Genomic DNA, 23183 nt, shown 5'->3' on the forward strand with positions numbered 1-23183 from the left:
ACTTAAATGTATTTAAATTTTAAATGAAATTATTTAAATTCCTAATTTTGTTTTTTGTTTCTGTTGCAAAAGAACACCCTTTTAATCGTTGTATTTTTATCATCATCATCATCAGTTTTTGAGTTACGATATTGACGATAAATAGTCAGAGTATATTTTTAATATCTATTTACAAAATCGATGCATTAATAATTGTTTACTATTAGATACTGTGCTATTATTTTTTTTACTATTCTGTAATTTAATTATTATTACTTTTTTGTAATACAAAAACGTGTAAAAAAAATGAGAACAAATTTAATATTTCAGCCAAAAAAAGTTAACACTAATTTACCTTTGCTATAATAATTGTAGAGATTAAATTTAATTATTTTAAATATTTTTAAAATAGAATAAAAATATAAAACACATTAAAGGTTAGTTTGATATCATCTTATCGTCTTTAATCAGGAATGATTACGTGATTTTGTTCAGTTTATGCTATTAAATCAGAACAAACAATGTTTATAAATATTAAAAACAAACAGATCTTTATTTTTAAAAAAAGACTTTGGACGAAAGAGCACAGTGGACAATTCAAAACAAACAATAACAGAACAGACCTATTAGCAAATATTTATAATGACAGTTCGTTTTTGAAAAAAGATTTGAGTTAAATGTCAAATTTTAAAATAAATTTAGCGACTAGTCAATAAAGGTAGAAGTTTAAGAGTATTTATCTACTTTATTTGATTTGTTAATCGGGACTTTTAAAATTTTGGATTCCACAACTTTTCATGAAAACTGCATGTACTTAAAGGTGTATACTATTATTTTACCTTAATTTCACACCTTGATAACCTTTTTGTAATCAATCGTTAAGTATTCTCCTCTAGTCAAAGTAATTTGTGTGATTTTGGAATTCAACGAAAAAGGCTTATATATGCCAGGTTTCCTTCTAACATTAATTTTACCGTTATTATAGTTGGTAATTTATTACTAGCAAAACATAACTTCATTTTATTTACAATTATTATTACGTTAAGTTTGCAAAATAGCTATTTGACAGATTTTTGCAAATATTTGTTTTTTAAGTTGTGTTAAAATTTCTCATTATTAGCAAATTGTGTTTGACGTGAGTGCTATCGCAGCAAATTGCACATTTCCCAATTTCAAATTCAGTGTTCAATTGTCACTTTTTATTTTGACACATTTTACCCACACAAATTGGTTCTTTCTGACGTCTCATTCCTTATCTCACTTTCCCACATTAAAAATATGCTTCTTTTATTTTAATATTAATTTCTTCTCAAACTGACAGATACTGCCTGTGATAGAAAATAGCTTTGACGTCTCATTTTTAATCTCGCTTCCTCACATTGTTTTAATATTAATTCCTAAAGTGTGTTACCTACTACTCACGTGAAGTATGTAAATACTTTATAGGTTTAATTGACTTTTGACAGCACGTTAAACTCAAACTGACTTCCTGCAATTAAAACTAGTTTTGACGTCTCATTTCTTATCTCGATTCCACACACAAAAATATTCCCATTTAAGGTCAAATGAAGCAAGTAAATACTTTATAGGTTCAAATGACTTTTGAGAGCACATCAAACCCAAACTGACAGATACTGCCTGCGATGAAAAATAGCTTCGACGTCTCATTTTTTACCTCACTTCCACACATCCAAAAATATTCACATTTAGTTTCACGGTTATCACTTTTACTAACCCTCTTGTAAGATTGAGATAAAATAAGTGAACGTCAAAGTGATTCACTGTCATTACTTCATTTATTTATTTGACTTTTGACAGAAAATTGAACTTAAAATGTCATCTGACAGCTATGGAGAGTAAGCAAAAAAGAATCGCAATGACAAATTAATGTATAAACGTCAAATCACTTATTTATGGCACTGTTTTCCATTGAATTTACAAACTATCCTATCATATTTAGCATTGTCAAAAAGGTACTTGTTATTTTGAAGATGAAAAATAGTTTTGAAGTCTCATTTGAGATAAAATTAGTAAACGTCAAAGTGATTCACTGTCAATACTTCACATGTCAATTTGTTTATTTGACTTTTAACAAAACATTGAACTTAAAATCTCATCTGACAGCTTTGGAGAGTAGGCAAAAATGAATTGCAATGACAAATAAATGTGCAAACGTCACATCACTAATTTATTTCACTGTTTTACATTGAATTTACAAATTATCCTGACTTGTTTTGTTAATTTTTCATTAACCTGGTTACACTATCATAATTAACAACTGTCGAAAAGGTACTTGTTATTTTGAAGATGAAAAATAGCTTTGACGTCTCATTTTTTATCTCACTTCCCCATATACAAAAAAATTCACATTTAGCTTCACGGTTACTTTCTTAAGTATTCCACACACTACTTTTACTAACCCTCTTGTAAGATTAAAACAAAATAAGTAGACGTCAAAGTGATTTACTGTCAATACTTCACATATTAATTTGTTTTTTTTTGACTTTTAACGGAACAATCAACTTAAAATGTCATCTGACAGCTTTGGAGAGTAAGTAAAAAAGAATTTCAATGACAAACAAATAAATGTACAAACGTCACATCACTTATTTATAGCACTGTTTTACATTGAATTTACAAACTTATCTGACTTGATTTGTTTATTCTTCATTAACCTGGTTGCACTATCATAATTAAGAACTGTCAAAAAGGTACTCGTTATTTTGAAGACCACACTGACCTATGCAAGTAAATTTTGTTAAACGATTTATTTGTATAGAAAATTTATATTTTTATAATAATTACATGTTTAAAAATTATTATTACCCATTTTTTGTATATCCGTGTAGAGATTCGCGAAATAACGCACACTATGATTATTTTGTTTTCATACAGTCAGATATTTGAGATGTTTACTTTTTATGAAAGTTGAACTATCAAAAGCAAGAGTAAGCTCTCATGTTGATTTCAAATGATTTGATTAGTTTAATGTCAAAGTGACAGATGTCAAAACTGACAAATTCACTCGTTACTATAATATGTACCGTTTATTGTTTTGAATATTTACAAATATAATTATTATCACGCCTAAGTTAAACGTTTTTCTGTTTTGTTTTATAGATGTTTACCCCGCGCGTGGTCTAACCCAACTAAATGTCAGTTTTTTGAAGTTAAAGAAACAACACAACAGACAGCAGACAGTATAGACATCAACATTCAACAAACGCATGAAGAAACAAAAACGCTGCGCCGAACCCGTACCGAACTCCCGAATCAGAATCCAAATCCAAACCAAAGTTATACGAGATGTGGTGACTCTGTGAGCTCTGAGCTCTGAGCACAGAGAAGAAAACGTTTATTTTGAATTTAATTTTTGATGGATATCTCGAGGCAGGTCGTAGATGCGGGACAAGGGCACAGAAAAGATAGGGAAATGTGTGTAGGAAGGTTTCATTTCGTATTTCGTATAAATATAATATGCTGAGATGAGATGCGAGATGAGCAAAGTTGAACTGAACTGAGCTGTGAGCTGGTACTGGCAACTGGCACTGGCACCACCACCACCGGCACCGGACGGACTTGGTGGTTCGCTTGCGGCTGACTGATAAAAACTACCGATGCGATGCGATCCGATGGATGGATGTGGATTCGGATTGTGGAGTTGCTGGGAATTGGGACTGAGATTGGAATTGGGATTGGGACTGGGACGGATGGTCGACGGATGGATTTGGATTGTTGATGATGATAGTGATAACAATTTCTGATTGTGTTGGTATATGCAGTGATGCGGTACTGGTGGTGGGTTTTTAGTGTACCTTCATATGGATGGATAAGACTCGTCGTATGTGTGGTGAGGTACATCTCTTGCTTTGCAAAGTCTCAGAGTCTTTCGTTTTCGTTTGAGAACTGAGATTTCGATGAGATTTGGTTTGTTCCTAGAATGGGGGTGCTTTCTCGTCTGCTTGTGAGCTGCTGCGTCTTTCTTTTTATTGCATTTAATGATAAGGAATCTCTGAGCGAGCCAAGGCTAAGACGAGTGTAAGAGATATTGCAATCCATCAGCTTGTCGGTATGTAGGCGGAGGAGGTGGGGTTATGTTTTGTCTGCTGAATCAGTGTGGCAGATAAAACACACCACTGAACGACCGGCCGGCATCGCAGCAGTAGCAACCAGACATACCTTCTAACAACAAAATATCGTAACTTTTTTTCGCTACCTCGTCCATAATTAAAACTTTTAGATAGTTATCACTTCGACATAGTGTGGGACACTGCCAGCCAGTCAGCCAGCCAGCCAGCGAAGTCAGCGTGTTGAATGGGTAGAGCATCAGATTCAGATTCTGATTTTTATTTTTTTATTATTTTGCGTTGTTTTTTTGTTGTTGTTTTTATAAGGGGTATAGTATATTTATTTTTTTGTAAAATTATAATTTCAATATGTTTTTTATTTTGAATTTATGGCTTCGTGGCTTTTTTGTTATCAGTTGGGATCTGTTTTTTTTTTTCTGTGAGGAATAACAATCAAGGCAAGGTCAGGATTTTGAAGTGATAGATCAATCTCACGGAAAGAAGGTTGTAGGTAGTTTTTGTATTAGATTTAAGGCAGGTAAGTCCAAAATACGTAATATAACGAAGGTAGGTAGGTACCTGATCGTAGGTATGTTTTTTAAATATTTTGGTTGTCGCAGACTTTTAAATGAGTTAATTTGTTTTCAGGCTTAATTTCAAAGCTAAGACTAAACTCGTTACGTTGGTACCTTGGCCTTCAGTTTGTTCATATATTTAAGCACAATTATTTTTGTATATGTATTTACTTACTACCTTTTATAATATCTAAGATTAAAGACTGAAGACTGAGCTTGAATTTTAGTAACTAATGTATTTTTGACTTTTTTAAAATTCCGATTTCATTTGTAATTTTCTCTGAGAAATTAAGTCCCTTGACAACAATTTTTAAGTTTGATATATCCATTTAAACTTCATAAAATATTAAGTACAAGGGCCTGATTATGGGCTTCGCGGCGAATCGTTTTCCAATTATTGCTTTCGCTTTCGCCTTCATGGTTTTGAATTCGACCAAATAACGAGTTCGAAGGCGAATTTGAAATGTCATAATGTTTGTTGGCGAGTTGAAATCTGACAGCCTTTTTTGGTGGATTGACAGGCGACTTCGTGGATTCTTTCTTGATTATAATTATATAAAAATGTGAGTTAGTTTTTTTTTTAATTTTCTCATAATTTATCCAAATTCAAATTTAGATGTAGAAAGCTGTCAAATCACTGGAATATAGGAAGAAATATTCAAACCAAAAGTGTCAAATCACTGAAAAAAAAAAACATGGTGTAAACTGTATCACAGTTTGTGTCAAAATTTGACGGAGCATGCCAATCCGTTTCGTTTTCGCTTTAACTTAGGTCTTTGTGCCCAAAACGTTTACGCTCAAATTCTAAAATGGCATTTAGCCCAAAAAGTCGACAAAAAAATCCAAAGCGAATGTCATAACGTCCAAATAAATTTCAATTAAAAGAACGACCAAATTTATAGTTACCAACAGAATTTTTAATTTAAGTTTTATTTGAAATGTCAGCGAGTTTGCCATTTTTCAATTATTGCTTTCGCTTTCGCCTTCTTGGTTTAGAATTCGACCAATTAACGAATTCGAAGGCGAATTTGAAATGTCATAATGTTTGTTGGCGAGGTGAAATCTGACAGCCTTTATTTTTGCCATTTTTGCGAACAGAATTTTTAATTTTAGTTTTATTTAAAAATGTCAGCGAGTTTGCCATTTTTCAATTATTGCTTTCGCTTTCGCCTTCTTGGTTTTGAATTCGACCAATTAACGAATTCGAAGACGAATTTGAAATGTCATAATGTTTGTTGGCGAGGTGAAATCTGACAGCCTTTATTTTTGCCATTTTTGCAAGTTTGCAATGTCAGCGAGTTTGTCATTTTTCAATTATTGCTTTCGCTTTCGGCTTCTTGGTTTTGAATTCGACCAATTAACGAATTCGAAGGCGAATTTGAAATGTCATAATGCTCGTTGGCGAGTTGAGTGTTTGTTATTAGTCACTTTTCGAATTTGTGGATTCTTTCTTGATTGTTATTATATAAAAATGTGAGTTAGCTTTATTTTAATTTTCTTATAATTTATCCACAATTCATAAAAAAATGTAAAATTTTCAATAAATCACCTCAAATTTCACAAATTCAATCAAAACAAATTTAAATTTGCGGAAAGCTGTCAAATCACTGGAATATATGAAGAACAATTCAAAACCAAGTGTCAAATTACTGGAATATAGGAAGAACTATTTTCGCTTTGCCGCGAATTCGTTAATAAGGTAATGCGACGCAAGTCAAAAACGATCTACCGCGAATCTCATAACCAGACCCAATACATAAGGCTTAGGTATAGAAAAGTCAATTTAAATGTGTGGAAAGCTGTCAAATCACTGGAATATAGGAAGACAAATTCAAACCAAAAGTGTCAAATTACTGGAATATAGGAAGAATTATTTTCGCTTCTATGCGAATTCGTTAATAAAGAAATGCGACGCAAGTCGAAAACGATCCACCGCGAATCTCATAACCAGACCCCAGTACATAAGGCTTATAGGAAAGTCAATTAAAATGTGTGGAAAGCTGTCAAATCACTGGAATATAGGAAGACAAATTGAAATCAAAAGTGTCAAATGAATGGAATATAGGAAGAACTATTTTCGCTTCGCAGTGAATTCGTTAGAAAGAAATGCGACGCCGCGAACCTTATAATCAGGCCCCAGTACACAAGACTTATAAGAAAGTCGAAAGTTGCATAATATTAATTATTAATTAATTAACACCTCACGACAGTGAACACAGCCAATTTTGAGCAGAGTTGAACACAACGGCCAGAACACAAACACAATACGAGTAATTGTCAAATGAACACTGAACTGAAATGCTCTTCAAATGTCAAATTTAAATGACATTTGCCTAGGTTGCTTTGAATTTTTTTTAAAGGTCTGTTCATGTATTTTTGAGTTTTCTGATTTTTTCGCAAACTTCTTAAATCCAAAGAACTCTACTTTGAAAAAAGAAAGTTTGTGGTTTAATAAATATTTATTTTATTAGTGTTTTTCTTATACAACATAAATACTTTCTGCACTAAAATTCGTAAAAAGATATATTTTAAAGAGTGAGGGTTAAATTCTCTCACAAAAAGACAAAACTACATACAAAAAAATAAGCGAACAGGAAAACAACACATTTTTCCTACAATTTGACTGTCAAAAAAAATATTAATTTTAAAACATCATCGTTTTATTTCGTGTTTTTTTTTGTAAATGGATAAATTAAGACAAGACTTAAATTAATCAAGACTTGATTAAATTGAAACTTTAAAATTGCAATCTTGTCGCTGTTTTTTGGAAACGAATTTTTAATTTTATAAGTGACAGCAAATAAATTGCTTGCATTTATTTAATTTATTTAAAGTTCTATCAAGGTTGACACTTCTCACATCTGACTGTTTTAAGAAGGTACGCGAACGGACCTAATAAGATGTTTCTTACAAACGATAAATATTGTGTAGACAAAAATAACGTAAGAATTAATAAATGTCTTGGAGGCAATTTGCTTAAATTTCATCTAGTGGTTTAATTTTTTATCATAAGTTATTTTGACAGTTGATCCTTTTACTCGATATTATTTTGACATTGACAGCTGATCCTCTGACTCGATATTTTGACAGAAGGTCAGTATCATATCTCCGATAAATAAAATAAGTCCTTTTTCACTTAAACAATTTTGAATAATGTTTAAACAGTGTTTTTTTTTTCAAAGAAGTTTTGAAGGAAATAAAAAAACCATGGTTTAAACTGTATTCCAGTTTGTGCCAGAATATGGTCTTTTTGCCCAAAACCTTAATGTCTTAATTCTTAATTGGCATTTAGCCCAAAAAGTTAAAAAAAGAAATCGTCAAACAAATCCAAAGCGAATGTCATATAAACGTCAAATAAATTTTAATTAAAAGATTGCCCAAATTTATAGTTGCCATTTTTGCCAAAAAAAAATTAATTTGAGTTGTATTAAGAAATGTCAAGCTCTGCATATTTCATTTAATATTTAGAAAACATTTTAGGTATGTAGTTGGATTTTGAGTCCCGTATAAAAAATACGGTATGTATGGGGGCAGACTACACCCCAGCAACCACCCTGCTTGGGCTCAGTATAGGATTTAAAATGTCGTAGTATTTAAAATAAACAGAAATTTTGTAAGAATGTCCAAATGTTTAAATACATGACATATTTTGGGCGATATGTCAATAAGTAATTTGGGCGTTAAAATATTTTAAAATTGATTTGGCCAATATGACATTGATTGACAATAGATCTGTTTTTGACATAAAAATTTTCGGAACTATTCTTCACATCATAAAACAATAAAATTGTAATAATATTGAGTTATTTAATTTTTAAATAGCGCACTGACCGCACTAAATTTTCGTATAATGTTATTAGCCGCCATGAGTTTTCTTTTTTGTGAAAAACCGTGAAGAACCAATCTAAAGGCTAATTTAATGCCTGAAATCATCATATTCTGCAGAATACTCGGCACGAGTACGATAACTTTGGCGCCGAGATATAATAACGGTTTTTGGTAGAGGGGCTTAATACAAGCATTTTTTACTATGGGAGGGGGGGGTCTATCTCCCCCCGTTTAGGCGGTAGGGGCAATTTAAAAAAACATGTACTTTAAATGGAAAAAAAATAATTAAAAAATAACGGTAATACTTACAATTAAGTATTATACCTTTTTTTAAAGCCAACACTTGTGTCTAGTAGCTTGTTTTTAAATCAAGTCAAAACTATGCATAGTTTGCGAAAAACACTGTTTTAAACTCAAAATTTGGTAAAAAAAAAAGTTAAAAATATGGTTTAGAGTGTAATATTTCAAAACTTTTAGATTATCTACAATTTTTTTTTTTAGAATACATTGCCCTTATTTATTTTTGATCGAAAACTGAAAACTAGATGATTTTATGTCTTTTAGTTTTTGAGAAAATTGAAAATAACCACAACTACTATTTTAATTTAATTCTTTTTTTTTGCTTCAAAAATCTTATTTTGATAGTAACAATGGTAGGTGCAAGTTTGGTTGTATGCAACAGTGGGATCCTGCAACCCCCCTGCTTGGGCTCACTATAGGATTTGGGGTGGGTGCGAGTTAGGGTGGGTGCAAGGTGGAGAGGGTGAAAGGTTCGGTGAGTGCATGCAAAATTTCATATGCATCTAAATAAACTGGATATAAAAAAAGTAATTTAATTGAAATATTTTGTTTTGGTAATTTTCAATTTTCTCAAAAACTAGAAGACATAGAAACATCTAGTTTTCAGTTTTCGTTAAAAAATAAATAAGGGCAATGTATTCTAAAAAAAAAAATTGTAGATAATCTAAAAGTTTCGAAATATTACACTCTAAACCATATTTTTAACTTTTTTTTTAACCAAATTTTGAGTTTAAAACAGTGTTTTTCGCAAACTATGCATAGTTCTGACTTGATTTAAAAACAAGCTACTAGACACAAGTGTTGGCTTTAAAAAAAGGTATAATACTTAATTGTAAGTATTACCGTTATTTTTTAATTATTTTTTTTCCATTTAAAGTACATGTTTTTTTAAATTGCCCCTACCGCCTAAAAGGGGGGAGATAGACCCCCCTCCCATAGTAAAAAATGCTTGTATTAAGCCCCTCTACCAAAAACCGTTATTATATCTCGGCGCCAAAGTTATCGTACTCTCCCCGAATACTCTTCTTCGAAGACATTTATTGTTAAAAATAAACTTCTGTTTAGCCCACCCTTTACTCAAAGACCAATAAATGTCAGAACACTAATGGTTGAAATTAAATCCAGTCAACTGCAAATCAACTAATGGTAAATGTTAGATATTCCTTGCATTTCGTTTTTTTTTTTAATTGGTAATAAACGTCAACTTATCCTTAAGGGTATGTCTCCCGCAGAAGCGAACTCAGAACTCATGTAAATGAATTTGAATGTATTAGTGAAATATCGTTACTCTCTTCATTATCAAATTCAAAATTTGAATTTCCAATTACTCTATATTTGCCTCTTGATCTTTTTTGTCTCTCAGAGCGAGGGATATATTTCCGCACAAGCAGCCAATCAAAGAAATAAGAAATAGAACAATGTTGCATGATAAACCGGTTTTTTTTGGTATGTCTAGTTAGGTAGATTTGTTGTTGTCTTTTGCATATGGTTCGAATTTTATAAAGCAAGTAGGTATTTTGCTATCGAAGGAGATGTTTTTTTCTTGAATTTCTTTTTTTGGTCGACATTTTCTAATTATTGAAAATACCTATTTTATTTTAATATTTTTTTACTTCCCATAGGAAGTTATTGTAATGGGTCCGATTTGTCAAATTGAAAATTTTGACATTTCTCGACGTTTCAAGGTCCCTAGAGTCGAAATAAAAGATTTTTAGAAAGATGTCTGTGCGTGCGTGTGTACGTACGTTCGCGACGTTTTTTTCGTCGTCCATAGCTCAAGAACCAGAAGAGATATCGACTTCAAATAAATTTTGTTATACAGATAATAAGCCAGAAAGATGCAGAAAGGGCTCTCAAGAAAATTGCGTGGGTGGTTTTTTTACCATAGCAGTTTAAAAAAAAGGTGAAAATTTTGGTTAACCCTAAATATCTTACGAACCAAAGCCACTAGAGACTTGAATTAAATTTTATATAATAAACTGAAACGTGATACCAAACTAGTATATTTTTTGAAAAAAATCTATCTAACGGTTTTTTTTCTAAATCAAAATAACTGAAAAAAAAATTTGTCACCTCCTAAATTTAACGACTAACATATGATTTCATCTCCAAACAATTTTGAGCAACGGAGAATAATGTTTTTAAAATCTGATCAAATTTTGAGAAAAATCGAATTGACAGTTTTTTTTATAAAAAATAAAAATCTAAAAAAACATTACTCAAAGTTCGAAAAAAAATTAAATATTGATTCAAATATCTTTTCAAAAACTTGAAATCTAGGCTTCAAGCTTATTTTATCTTATAAGAAATATTGTTTTCAACATTCAATAAAATTTTGAGAAAAATCGAATTGACAGTTTTTTTACAAAAAATAAAAACCTAAAAAAAAATTAATAAAAGTTGGTAGAAATTAATTTTCGACTCAAATATCTTTTCAAAACTTTGAGATATTGGCTTTAATTTACTTTTATCTTTCAAAAATTCTTGTTGTCAACATTCAGTAAAATTTTGAACAAAATCGAATTGACAGTTTTCTTATAAAAAATTAAAAACCGAACAAAAATTAACAAAAGTTGGTAAAAATTGAATATGGATTCAAATATCTATTCAAAAACTTGAAAATTAGACTTCAAACTTATTTTATCTTATAAGAAATATTGTTTTAAGCATTCTGAAAGATGTTAAGAAAAATCGAATTGACAGTTTTTTTACAAAAAATAAAAACCTTAAAAAAAAATTTATAAAAGTTGGTAAAAATTGATTTTCGACTCAAATATCTTTTCAAAACTATAAAATATTGGCTTCAAATCTTATAGAAAATATTGTTTTCAACATTCGATAGAATTTTGAAGAAAATCGAATTGACAGTTTTTTTACAAAAAATAAAACTCTAAAAAAAACGATACTAAAACTTGGTAAACATTTACTTTCGACTCAAATAGCTTTTCAAAAATTAAAAATATTGGCTTCAAACTTATTTTATTTTACAGAAAATATTGTTTTCGATATTCAGTGATTTTTATATAAAAATCCAACAATCCGTTATTTCATAAAAAAAAAATCTATAAAAAATAGTACGCAAATTTGGTCAAAATTGATACGAGTACATATAGACAAACTTTTAAGCAAGACAAATTGACAGACGGGATGGGAAGTTATAAGTGTGGGTCACATCCCAGCATCTTTTTTGAAATAGTTTGACAGGATTGTGCACACTGATAACTCCCCATCACGTCTGTCGATTTGTCTTGCTTAAAAGTTTGTCTATATGTACTCGTATCAATTTTGACCAAATTTGCGTACTATTTTTTATAGATTTTTTTTTTATGAAAAAACGGATTGTTGGATTTTTATATAAAAATCACTAAATATCGAAAACAATATTTTCTGTGAAATAAAAAAAGGTTTGAAGCCAATATTTTTAATTTTTGAAAAGCTATTTGAGTCGAAAGTAAATGTTTACCAAGTTTTAGTATTGTTTTTTTTTTTTTTTTGAGTTTTATTTTTTGTAAAAAAAACTGTCAATGAGATTTTCTTCACATTTCTATCAAATGTTGAAAACAATATTTCATATAAGATAAAATTATTTTGAATCCAATATTTCAAATTTTTGAAAAGATATTTGACGTGAAAATCAATTTTTACCAACTTTTGTTAAATTTTTTTTTAGGTTTTTAATTTTTTGTACAAAAACTGTCAATTTGATTTTGTTCAAAATTTGACTGAATGTTCAAAATAATATTTCTTATAAGATAAAATTAGTTTGAAGCCTAAATTTCAACTTTTTGAAAAGATATTTGAATCGATATTCAATTTTTACCAACTTTGAGTAAAGTTTTTTTAGATTTTTATTTTGTATAAAAAAAACTGTCAATTCGATTTTTCTCAAAATTTTATCAACTTTCAAAAACGTTATTTTTCGTTGCACAAAATTGTTTTGGAGATGAAATCATATTTAAGTCGTAAAATTTTGTAGGTGACACATTTTTTTTTCAGTTTTTTGATTTATAAAAATACCGTTAAATGGATTTTTTTCAAAAAATATACTTGGTTGCTATCACGTTACAATATATTATATAAAATTTAATTCAAGTCTTATTTAGGTTAGCCCTTTCTGCATCTTTCTGCCTTATTATCTGTATAGCAAAATTTATTTGAAGTCGATATCTCTTCTGGTTCTTGAGCTATGGACGACGAAAAAAACGTAGCGAACGTACGGACGTACGGACGTATGAACGTACGTACACACGCACGCACAGACATCTTTCTAAAAATCTTTTATTTCGACTCTAGGGACCTTGAAACGTCGAGAAATGTCAAAATTTTCAATTTGACAAATCGGACCCATTATAATAACTTCGTATGGGAAGTTAAAAAAATGCAATACCCAGGAGTGATAGTACGCAAAAAAAATCAAGAAAACAAAATATATGACAGCGAATTCACGATACCTACAATACCTCTTTACCCTTCTTTATACCTACACTACAATGTGCAACCACAAAACTTGCCGAAAGTTGAACCAAAAATCAAATTCTGCGTATACGATTGACTACGTAACACCCAAATCAGGAGTCCATGACCTTACATCATACCACATACTAGAAAAAAAAAATATTTCTAAGAAAAGTCTTTTTTTTGTTGTATTTTCTGTTATTGTATACCGCAAGCAAAACAAAGAATACAAAAACTAAATGAGCCATGAGACCAACAACAAAAAAAAAATCTGAGAGAGGATGGGCGGGCGAAATTCTTTTGCAAAGAATTCTCTTCTTGAGCGCTGAGATGCAGTGGCATTCTTGGGAACTGGAAACTTCATTGTGTGCGTTTACAAAGAAATTTGTTGTTAAAAAATGCAAAATAGACCTCTTTTATAAAAATTAAATTAAATAAACAGTAGACGCAAGAACTTTTTACTTTTTTAAATAGAATAAACAAAATGCCAAAAAAAAATAAAAAAAATATTTTGGAATTATATAAGCTCCCGATCCCTCACAATTGCACCACAAATGTTGTTATATTGAAATGCATTTTTAATTATGTTGCGACAAATATTTTTTTTTTTCAAAATCGATAGTAAGAGTAATATATATGGTCCTTTTTTTTAAAAAAAAAATTAAAACTAAAAAAATAAAAATCAGCTCGCCCCATGAATTCGCAAAAAATATTGGAAAAAAAAGAATGCATTTTGGATTTTTTGTCTAAAAAAGTTACTATAACTATTTTAAAAAAAAAAAATTTGAAAGCAAATATCTGAACATATATTTAGAATTTGAAAAAAAGTTAAATTGACTTAGCTAGCTGTTATACTTTGGAAGTTTTATTAAATATTGCACCTATGCCACAATGCAAATTTGCCCTATTTTTCATAGTTTTCTACAATTTTTCTTGGAATAAATAAATAAATTAAAAAAAAAAAGAAAATCGATACTATTTATAAAAATTTATTGTTTTTTGGAAAAAAATATAAAAAAAATAAAAAATTATATTTTACACACTGCCCCATTGATTTTCGCAAGTAACTACCTGAATTTAATGATTTTTTAGTGATTCTAGTGCTGTTAAGGAACAAACAATTTTTTAAATTTTTTATTCCTTTATACATATTTAGCCCAATATATTTTCAATCAAAACCCGTTTATTTCGTTTAAATATTTAAAAAAATGTGAACGCTACAAAGCTAAGCGCAAAGCACCAATCAATTTTTTTGCATGCGACATGCCCTTAACGATTTGCACAAAATCAGGATACAATAAAATGCCTATCCATATTATCGAAATTTTAAATGACAGACTTATTTTCCGCACAGTAGATATTCACCACAAACAATATAAAATTCACCTAAGATCTGACAATCATCGTACAACTGTACAAACAAATGTTTTGCAAAATTCTTTTACATACAAAATTTTAAGTTAACACATAAAATCTAACACCGACCGGTGAAATTAATGGAATCACCCTATATTTACACCATCAATAAGTGTGACCTGTCAAATGCAATAAATGCCAACAACCATCTTTTGTTAATCCACCATATTTATTTTTTGACTTCCCTCACGTAATGAGATTTTTAAACCCTAAGCAATTAAAATAAACCAAAACAGTACCTATGCATATCAGAAAAACAAAAAAAAATATTATCAGCTTCAACAAGATTAGAAACCACCAAACTTCCAAGAAATTCAGACAAATTCTTAACGAACGTTACAATCTGTTTGGTCTTATTTATAATACTACACTTCACAACACACCCCTATTCAAAACTATAAAACAGCTGTTTTTCAGTACTATATCAACATTTTACTATATCTATCAAGACGTCAAATCTTTGGGTAGTTAAGCTATATCCTGTTCCTAAAATAAAAATCGTTATCATAATTCTGACAGATAAGGTTGAACTATACATACCCATGGTTATAAGTTGATTATCGTATTCGTATGGAGCAGGCAAAAAAAATATTAAAACTTATTTACACTGTAAATATATGTCATTTAGACATTTGGCCAGGCAACAAAAATTACAAAAACAATAGGCACTTTTTTAAAATACTATACAAATATTTCACTATATTCGTTTTTCAGGACGTAAACAAAATTTACTCTTGGGGGGAAGTAAACTCCTTAATTCTTCACTTTCAAGGATATAAAACACAGATAAAAATATAAACAATAATTCAATTCCTTAAGGACCTCACTAATTATAAGGACTCATAAACATTTAAAGAAAAAAAACAAAACTAGGTTCAATATTGACCTACAATTCAATCTCGCGACAGGTTTTTCTTTTATTTTGATTCGGTTTTTTTTTTTTATTTTCAATTTCAATTCCCGACACATACGTCACACAGTAGTGCACAAATGTATGCGCACGCTATCCGCTCTGCACGACAACTGGTAAAATTTTTACCTCTACGCCATCGCAATGTCAATAAGGCATGAGCTGAGTTGAGCTGAGCATACTGGTAGTGGCGTAGCGGTAGCGGTAGGTAGGTAGATGGGTAGGTACGACGAAGACGAGGAAGCACGAAGGTGACGATGACGATGCGAGACAAACGACCATTTAAGTGTGTGCATGGTGAATTTTTAGTTTTGCTCAATACACTCGCAGATAGTTCACAATACATATATAGATGTTTTGGTTTGATATTTTGTTGTGTAGCTCTGCGGTGCCCATATGGTCGGTTTTGGTGTGACCATTGTGTTACAAATTAAACCAACAAAAATAAGTAGATACTCACATTTTTAGAGGTAAATATGAAGTACTACCTAATCAAGTAAGTAATAAGCTCAAATTTACCACTTTTTAGCTTAAATCAGTTCATAAAATCTTCCCTCATACTTGTCAAAAACTGTCAGAGGTAAATGTCATAAGCTTCTCAAAAGTTTTCATTTATAACTAAAGTAAACCCCTTTTTCATTTCTTTGTGTTTATATTCTTCCTTACATTATTATTCTCCAAGTTAGGTGTTTTTACAAGCATTGTCTCTCTTGCAAGCAAAAGTAAACGAAACTTAACGAAAAACAGATATTTGGCTACAGGAAGGTTCATATTTTTTTTTTACATTTTTAGAGGTAAATATGAAATATGAAGTACTACTTCATCAGATAAATAAGAAGGTCAAATTTACCACTTTTTAGCTTAAATCAGTTTATAAAACCTTTCTTCATACTTGTCAAGAACTGTCAGAGCTAAATGTCATAAGCTTTTTAAAGGTTTTTACCTATAACTGAGTAAACCCCTCTTTCATTCCTGTGTTTTTAAATTCTTCCTCACATTATGTAAGTTTAGCTTAAAGGCCCAACTATAATAGACATAAGCTAGCATATGCGCGCATAAGCAAACGTCCGAATACCAAGAATCTCAATACGAGTGAACATAATGAAGTCTAGCTCCATTTCGTTTAATTTTTCTCAGTTTCGTTAACTTAAGCAAGAGCGATCCTAGTCGCTCGCCGCATAAGTAAAATCTGACATGTAGATACGTGAGCAAAATTGCATTATGGCTATGCAGTAATTCCACAAACTTAAGTAAATTTTCTTTGGGTTTTTGACATAAGCTTATGTTTGCTTATGCCTATTATAGTTGGGCCTTAAGTTAGGTGTTTTTACAAGAATTGTTTCTCTTGGAAGCAAAAGTGAGCGAAACTTAACGAAAAAGAGAGATTCGGCTACAGAGATGTTTCTCTGACAGTTGAAACTACGCAATTTTGACAATAACCTCAATCCATTGTATTTCCCCTAAAGAAAAGTGAATGAAACTTATTTGACTTGATTTAACTACTGGAATGCTTTTCCAACAATTGGCCCTCAACGATTCCGATGTACAAATGAACGTTACTTAACAATAAACAGTAATTCACTACTTGCATACTTCTACTACGACGATAAATATTAAATCATTCAATGTAACCATTGTTTGAAAGTGAACGAAATTTAACGAAAAACTTTGAATCGAGAACTGCGATGCTCCTCCAACAGTTGACACAAAAAATTCCTGTGATTCGAAGCATAGATTTGACTTATAGGATGTGTCTTTGACAGTAGAAACTAATTCTTTAATTAAAACCTCAAACCATTGAATTTTCTCAAATAAAAAGTGAATGAAATTTAACGCAAATATTGAAAAGACGATTTGGAGCTTCTCTAACACTTGACACTATTTTTTTGCATTATTTTTCTTTTATTAAAAAGTGAAAAAACTTAACGAAAAACAGAGATTCGGCTACAGAGATATTCCTCTGACAGTTGACACTAAGCGATTTTGATAATAACCTCCTGAAACTACTGTATTTATCCCAAACAAAAGTGAACGAAACTTGTTCAATAACATTGACAACAACTGGCGCTTAACTATTCTAATATACAAATGAACGTAACTTAAAAATAAAAAGTAATTCACTACTTGCATACTTCTACGACCATAAATACTAAATTATTCAATCTAACCATTGTTTGAAGTATATTCGAAAGTAAACGAAATTTAACGAAAAACATTGAATCAAATACTGGGTACTTTTTTTCCGACAGTTGACATAAGAATTTTTTAAGATTCGAACCATAGATTTGACTAACAGAATTTTTCTTTGACATTAGAAACTAATTCTTTAATTTACACCTTAAACCATTGATTTTTCTCGAATAAAAAGCGAATGAAATTTAACGAAAATATTGATTAGACAATTTGGATGCTTCTCTAAACCCTGACAATATTTTTTTGCATTATTTTTCTTTTAAGGAAAAGTGAAAAAAACTTAACGAAAAACAGTGACTTGACTACTTGCACACTCTTATGACAGTAAATACTTAATAATTTTGATGATAAAACCATCGTATTTGTTCTAAGCAAAATTTATCGAAACTTAACGAAAAACGTGTTGAATCGAGTACTGGGGTGCTCCTCCTAAAGTTGACAAAGATCGTTTTCGGTGATTCACACATCTGGTCGTATTTTTTTAAGTTGAGATAATTATCGATTTAGGAAACGTTTATTGTCAACAGGATCTTTTTTGAACACTTTTTAGATCCCAAAAGTTGTGACCTATTGATTTGGATAATTTATCATTTTAGTCATCTTTGTTTAAGTTTTGAACAACAAGTTTATTTCAAGCTTTTGTTGCAAACAGACGTATTCAATGATTTACAAGTCGATTTTGTGTTAACATCTTTAATAACAAACGCATTTGATGTTATTCAGTTAAGAAAATCATTGATTATAGACCATTGTTTATAAATATGCCATATTTTCAATTGGTACTTAACTATTTCAAGGGTTAACGTAGACAATTAATTTATTAAATTTTGTATGATTTGCATTTTTCGATGACATGAGTTTAGTTGAGAAAATCGTCGATTACAGGCATTTTATTCTAAATCATCTATTTCCCGAATTTATTCGTTAATAATAAATGCAATAGCTTATTTACAAGATGGCTTAATGTTAACAAATAAAAAGAACTATGTTAAATAATATCAACAATTTTATTTTGTCTGCAAATTGTTAACCATCGTTATTTTAAATTAAAAATAAAAATATTATTTTTGACAACCACATGAAACACGGTCACACTAACGTCAAATGAGTAAAATATTCACACACACGCAATCAGAACAGAACACACATACAAACTCAAAATACAAAAACCAAAAAAAAAATAACAAAAACAAAAACAGAAAAAAAACTAAGTGATGGAAAAGATACCGTCAGTCGACGAGATACAAACATGACGGTAGAAAGATAGCGCACAGGGTATATAGTCGTATTCGTATCTATAGGGTAGGTAGAGGTAGTGCGGTGAACGAAATGAGAAAACAGAAAACGAAAACGAACAAAAATTCTTATCAGCATCAAGGATCTAATCAACATAAACAATCTCGATGCTTTGTTAGTACGCTGCCAGCTCTAGCATTTCGCTTATCGCATTCAAATCATTAATGCTGAAGCCGCAGTTGCTGCCGCTGCCAAACTTCCCCCGCACTACCACCGGCACCGTCCACCATCATATCGGTGCACAGCACACCATCCGATACCACCCTATTCTGTCATTCGTTTCAATCTCTCCACTCCAAGCCAAAGACGAGCGACCGAAGCGCCAGACGCGACCGACGGACCGACAGACGGACAGAAACGGAGCTCGACAGCTAGAGTACAACAAAATTCTCGTCTATTTCGCATATGTATATGACTCCACTATGGATCTACCCAAAACCCAACAAACAGACTGACAGACAGTCTGACGTTTCTGTCGTGTGTTCCACGATTTGTCGATTGTAGTGTAGTTTTGCCTGTTTTGGATTTTTTTGTGATGGAACACTGCTTATTTTTTTTTATTTCGTTGATTTTATTATGAGGATTTTTATCGCACACACAACACCACACCAAATAATACCACACGGTGTGGCGGTGCGACCGGCGCGGCAAAAATGACTTCATGCTTACTCGTTCACCGGTTATGGTGCTGATTCATAAATTCATTGGGTTAACATTTCCATTTCGGAGACGAGATGGGAATTTGACTATTTTTTATTTTTCGCTTTATATTTTTTTTATTCAAGTAACCATATGATAAAAAACGGTTTATTAGGACATAAAAGAGTCTATTAAAACATTGAAAGGAATAAAAACAAAGGTTATATCCACGGCAAATCAAGTTATCTATGGCAAACTTTTATTCGTATACATAGTTTCATTCTATATCCGCTTTTGAAGACAAGGCGCTATCAAAATTATGGACAGTGATTTGGCATTGATTAGAGGCTAAATTACCTATAAACGCTGTTGAAGCAAAATAAGTCTAAGAAAAGGCTTTATATAACAAAACAAACAATCTTCAGAAAGAGAGGGAGAGAAAGTGTCAGTCCAAAAAAGCCTTCAATACTCAAATGTCATTTTTCCACACTCATTTACTGCAAAGCGAAAATTTGTTAAAAATGTCAATAGCAAAATGTTCTGTCACTTTTTAATGTCAATTTTGTTATGTTATGCATCACCACCTTACTAGGCTTGAATAACAATACAAATATTCAGTGGCTGCGTTCAATCTCAGACAGATAGGGTATCCGGATATCTTTTTGTTAGTGTTTTATGTATAAAATAACACCTGATTAAAAACAGCTGAGATGTCAAAAAAGGAATCCAAAGGTATCTAAGAATTTCATCATCGTCCGAGGAATCAGTTGAATTGACCATTAAATTTTTTATCGTACAACAATTTTTGTGAACAGCTGAAAGTTGTTTTAATTTTATTTTTGACAGCTATCCAACTCGTTCAACAAGTTATCTAAAAATCCACCTATCCGAGATACCCTATCCAACGGGAGATTGAACGCAGCCATTCAAACCATGAAATTATTGATGTGAGGTTATTTTTAAGAAAAAGTTAAATGTGGATTGATACAGAAGATGTTGTCAAATAGTGACAACAGTTATTCGCTAAATAGTAAATGACATTTACAAAACTGCTAAATTATTCGTAGAGCAGAAACTTGACAGCTGTGATATGCCTATTTAAATATAATCCTGCTTAGAGTAATTATTTTGGCTAGACCTACAAATAGGGTATTCTTTTTGGGGATGTGGTTTTCAACCTGGATCTGGAAATACTTTTTTCGGAGTTGTTTTTTTTTTGTTTTGACAGCTGTGACTTCATTTATGCTTAATTTGATTTGCCGTATGATAAGGAATAGAATTAATTCTAAAAAAACGTTTGCAAATGGTTCAAATTTCTTACCAAAATAATTGGTTTAGTTAACTAGAGTCATCGAAACAATCAATTTATTGAAAGAAAATTTTGGTTCTCCACGATCAAGCAATTTAATAAACCCGACTACGACAAACATCTTGAAAGAGAATATTCATTTATAGCTGACCTACAAACTGAGATTGGGATTGGGATTTCAGTCAACCCGAAATCATTTTTAAAACAAAATGTCAAACCATTATAATAAAGTAATAAAGCAGCTTGTCAATAACATAAGTTGGCATGAATTTTATGGCTGAATCACAAACACGCTTCAGCTTCACCTGACGTTTACGAGTTCAGTCAAAGGAATTTAATGCATGCTATCACAATAAAGCTTCGACCTCACGTTTCGTTTGACAATCCTAGGGAAAAGAACGTAATGTAACGTAATGTGACTCCTCGAAGCAGGCCTACCGTAATGCAGTAGAAGCCGAAGCTGAAGCGTTTTTGTGATTCAGCCATGATATTTTCAACACTTCAACCAACCCGTTGTCTCATTTACACGTCAACATCACACAACAAATAAGTAGACTCAAATTATACACTTCTGTCTGCTGACCAAGAATTACGAACTAGAAAATCGAAGTTCACGCTCTTAAAGTTTCGGCCACCTACTCCAAATTTCGGTAAAAAATTTGCCGAAGTTGTTTCTTAAATTGACAATGACAGTTCGATAACTAATGAAAGGGTACATTCACAAAATTAATTCCAAGTGGTCCTTATCAGAAAACCCGATAAATTCTGACTTTTTGAAACTATTGAAAATTTTAAACCATTAATTTTATACTGGACCAGGTGTCAAAAAATTAATTGATGGGGACAGAAAATAATTTATATCATAAGAACCTGTCAAAACAAACACTTATTAAACTTACAAAAATGACGCAATTACATTAAAATTCTAATTAATTTGAAACCTTGTTTTTGTTATGGTGAGCTTCCATTGTTCTGCAAATGTGGATAAAAAGAGGAACCAACATTTTTAAATCACATAAGTTAGAGAGAGATACTAGAACAATAATGCACAGAAATTCATAAATGTGGTTTAAAGGGAGTGCCATAATGTTTATATAAATATGAAAATGTTCTTATTCGTGGAGTAAATTGTTTAACCTATTTCGTTTTCTGGCATGCATCTATTACGATCTCTACTTTTCTAAACTATTGCAAATTTAGATGCATCTAAATGTTTCGATAAGTATTTCATTTATTTCTATAAAATAGTGCCAAAAATTAAAACAACATTTATGCCAACTTCATCAAAGTGACGATTTTGACGTTTGTGAATAAATAAACAGAATAGTAGACTAATATTTAGTAAAAGAAAAAAAGGAAATCTATTTTAAATCTCAAAATAGTAAGCATATGAGCTTAGAAATAAAAACTCCTAGAAGAACCAATTCTCAAACTGACAGCTGTAAACTGTCTGTTAAAGATGGATGGATTAATGGCGGAAACACAAACACGCTTCAGTTTCGGCTTCGTTTGACATTTACGAGATCAGCCATATTAATTCAATGCACATGCTATCACAATGGAGCTTCGACCTCACGTTTTATTTGACAATCGTAAGGAAAAGAACGTAATGTTACGTAATGTGAATCCAAACGGAAGCTCTAGTCCAAATTTGCTGAACATTTGTTTTGTCTGACAGCTCAACAGCTGTAAAAAAGTCAACAAACAAAAAAAAATTGCTTTTGGAGGGATAGCCGTTTAATATTATAGGCTATGTAAGCTACTTAAATTTTTTCGATTTTTTATTTTGAGAAAAAATAAAAGCTGCTAATGATAGAAGTGTCATTTTAGAAATGTCATAACGGAAGTGTAATTCAAGCAACCTCGAAGCAGGCCCACCGTAACGCAGACGAAGCCGAAGCGTGTTTGTGATTCAGCCATTAGTTCTTCTTGAAAACCACGCTTCTTAAAGAACAACCTTTGTTTTAGAGGCAAATCCTTGCGTATGAGCAACTACTTATTCAAGTTGGCTCTTTATTTGCCACCTGTCAAAATCAGTTGTTATTTGGAGAGTCATAATATTAGTTGAATTGACGTTAATTGATTCACTTACAATTGGACAGTGTTGTCGTAAATTTCATTTGGCTACCAATATCATGCGATTTGACAACGTTAGATTTGTCCGTGAGGCAATAGAAAAGATTGTTTTTAGACACATTAAAAACCATCATAAGTTA

At 31.0% G+C, this 23183-nt stretch overlaps 1 protein-coding gene across 5 annotated transcripts in view; it reads right to left on the reverse strand.

The window, feature by feature from the left end:
• Nucleotides 1-23183, reverse strand: part of LOC129948865 (zinc finger protein ush) — a 244704-nt gene that overhangs the window by 62562 nt on the left and 158959 nt on the right. Inside the window, exon 1 of one of the 5 annotated variants that reach the window (XM_056059991.1) lies at nt 15511-15697. The exons of 2 other annotated variants lie outside the window; for them this stretch is intronic. In XM_056059991.1, coding sequence (XP_055915966.1) covers nt 15511-15589 — 79 coding nt within the window. In that variant the 5' untranslated portion in view covers nt 15590-15697. Of the gene's footprint in view, nt 1-2805; nt 4744-15160; nt 15698-23183 lie in introns of those variants that run through there. 2 more of the 5 variants (XM_056059994.1, XM_056059995.1) reach the window with 2 other exon arrangements.

This window comes from Eupeodes corollae, chromosome 3 (assembly GCF_945859685.1).
Source record: "Eupeodes corollae chromosome 3, idEupCoro1.1, whole genome shotgun sequence".
In the NCBI taxonomy this organism is placed as follows: Eukaryota; Metazoa; Arthropoda; class Insecta; order Diptera; family Syrphidae; genus Eupeodes; species Eupeodes corollae.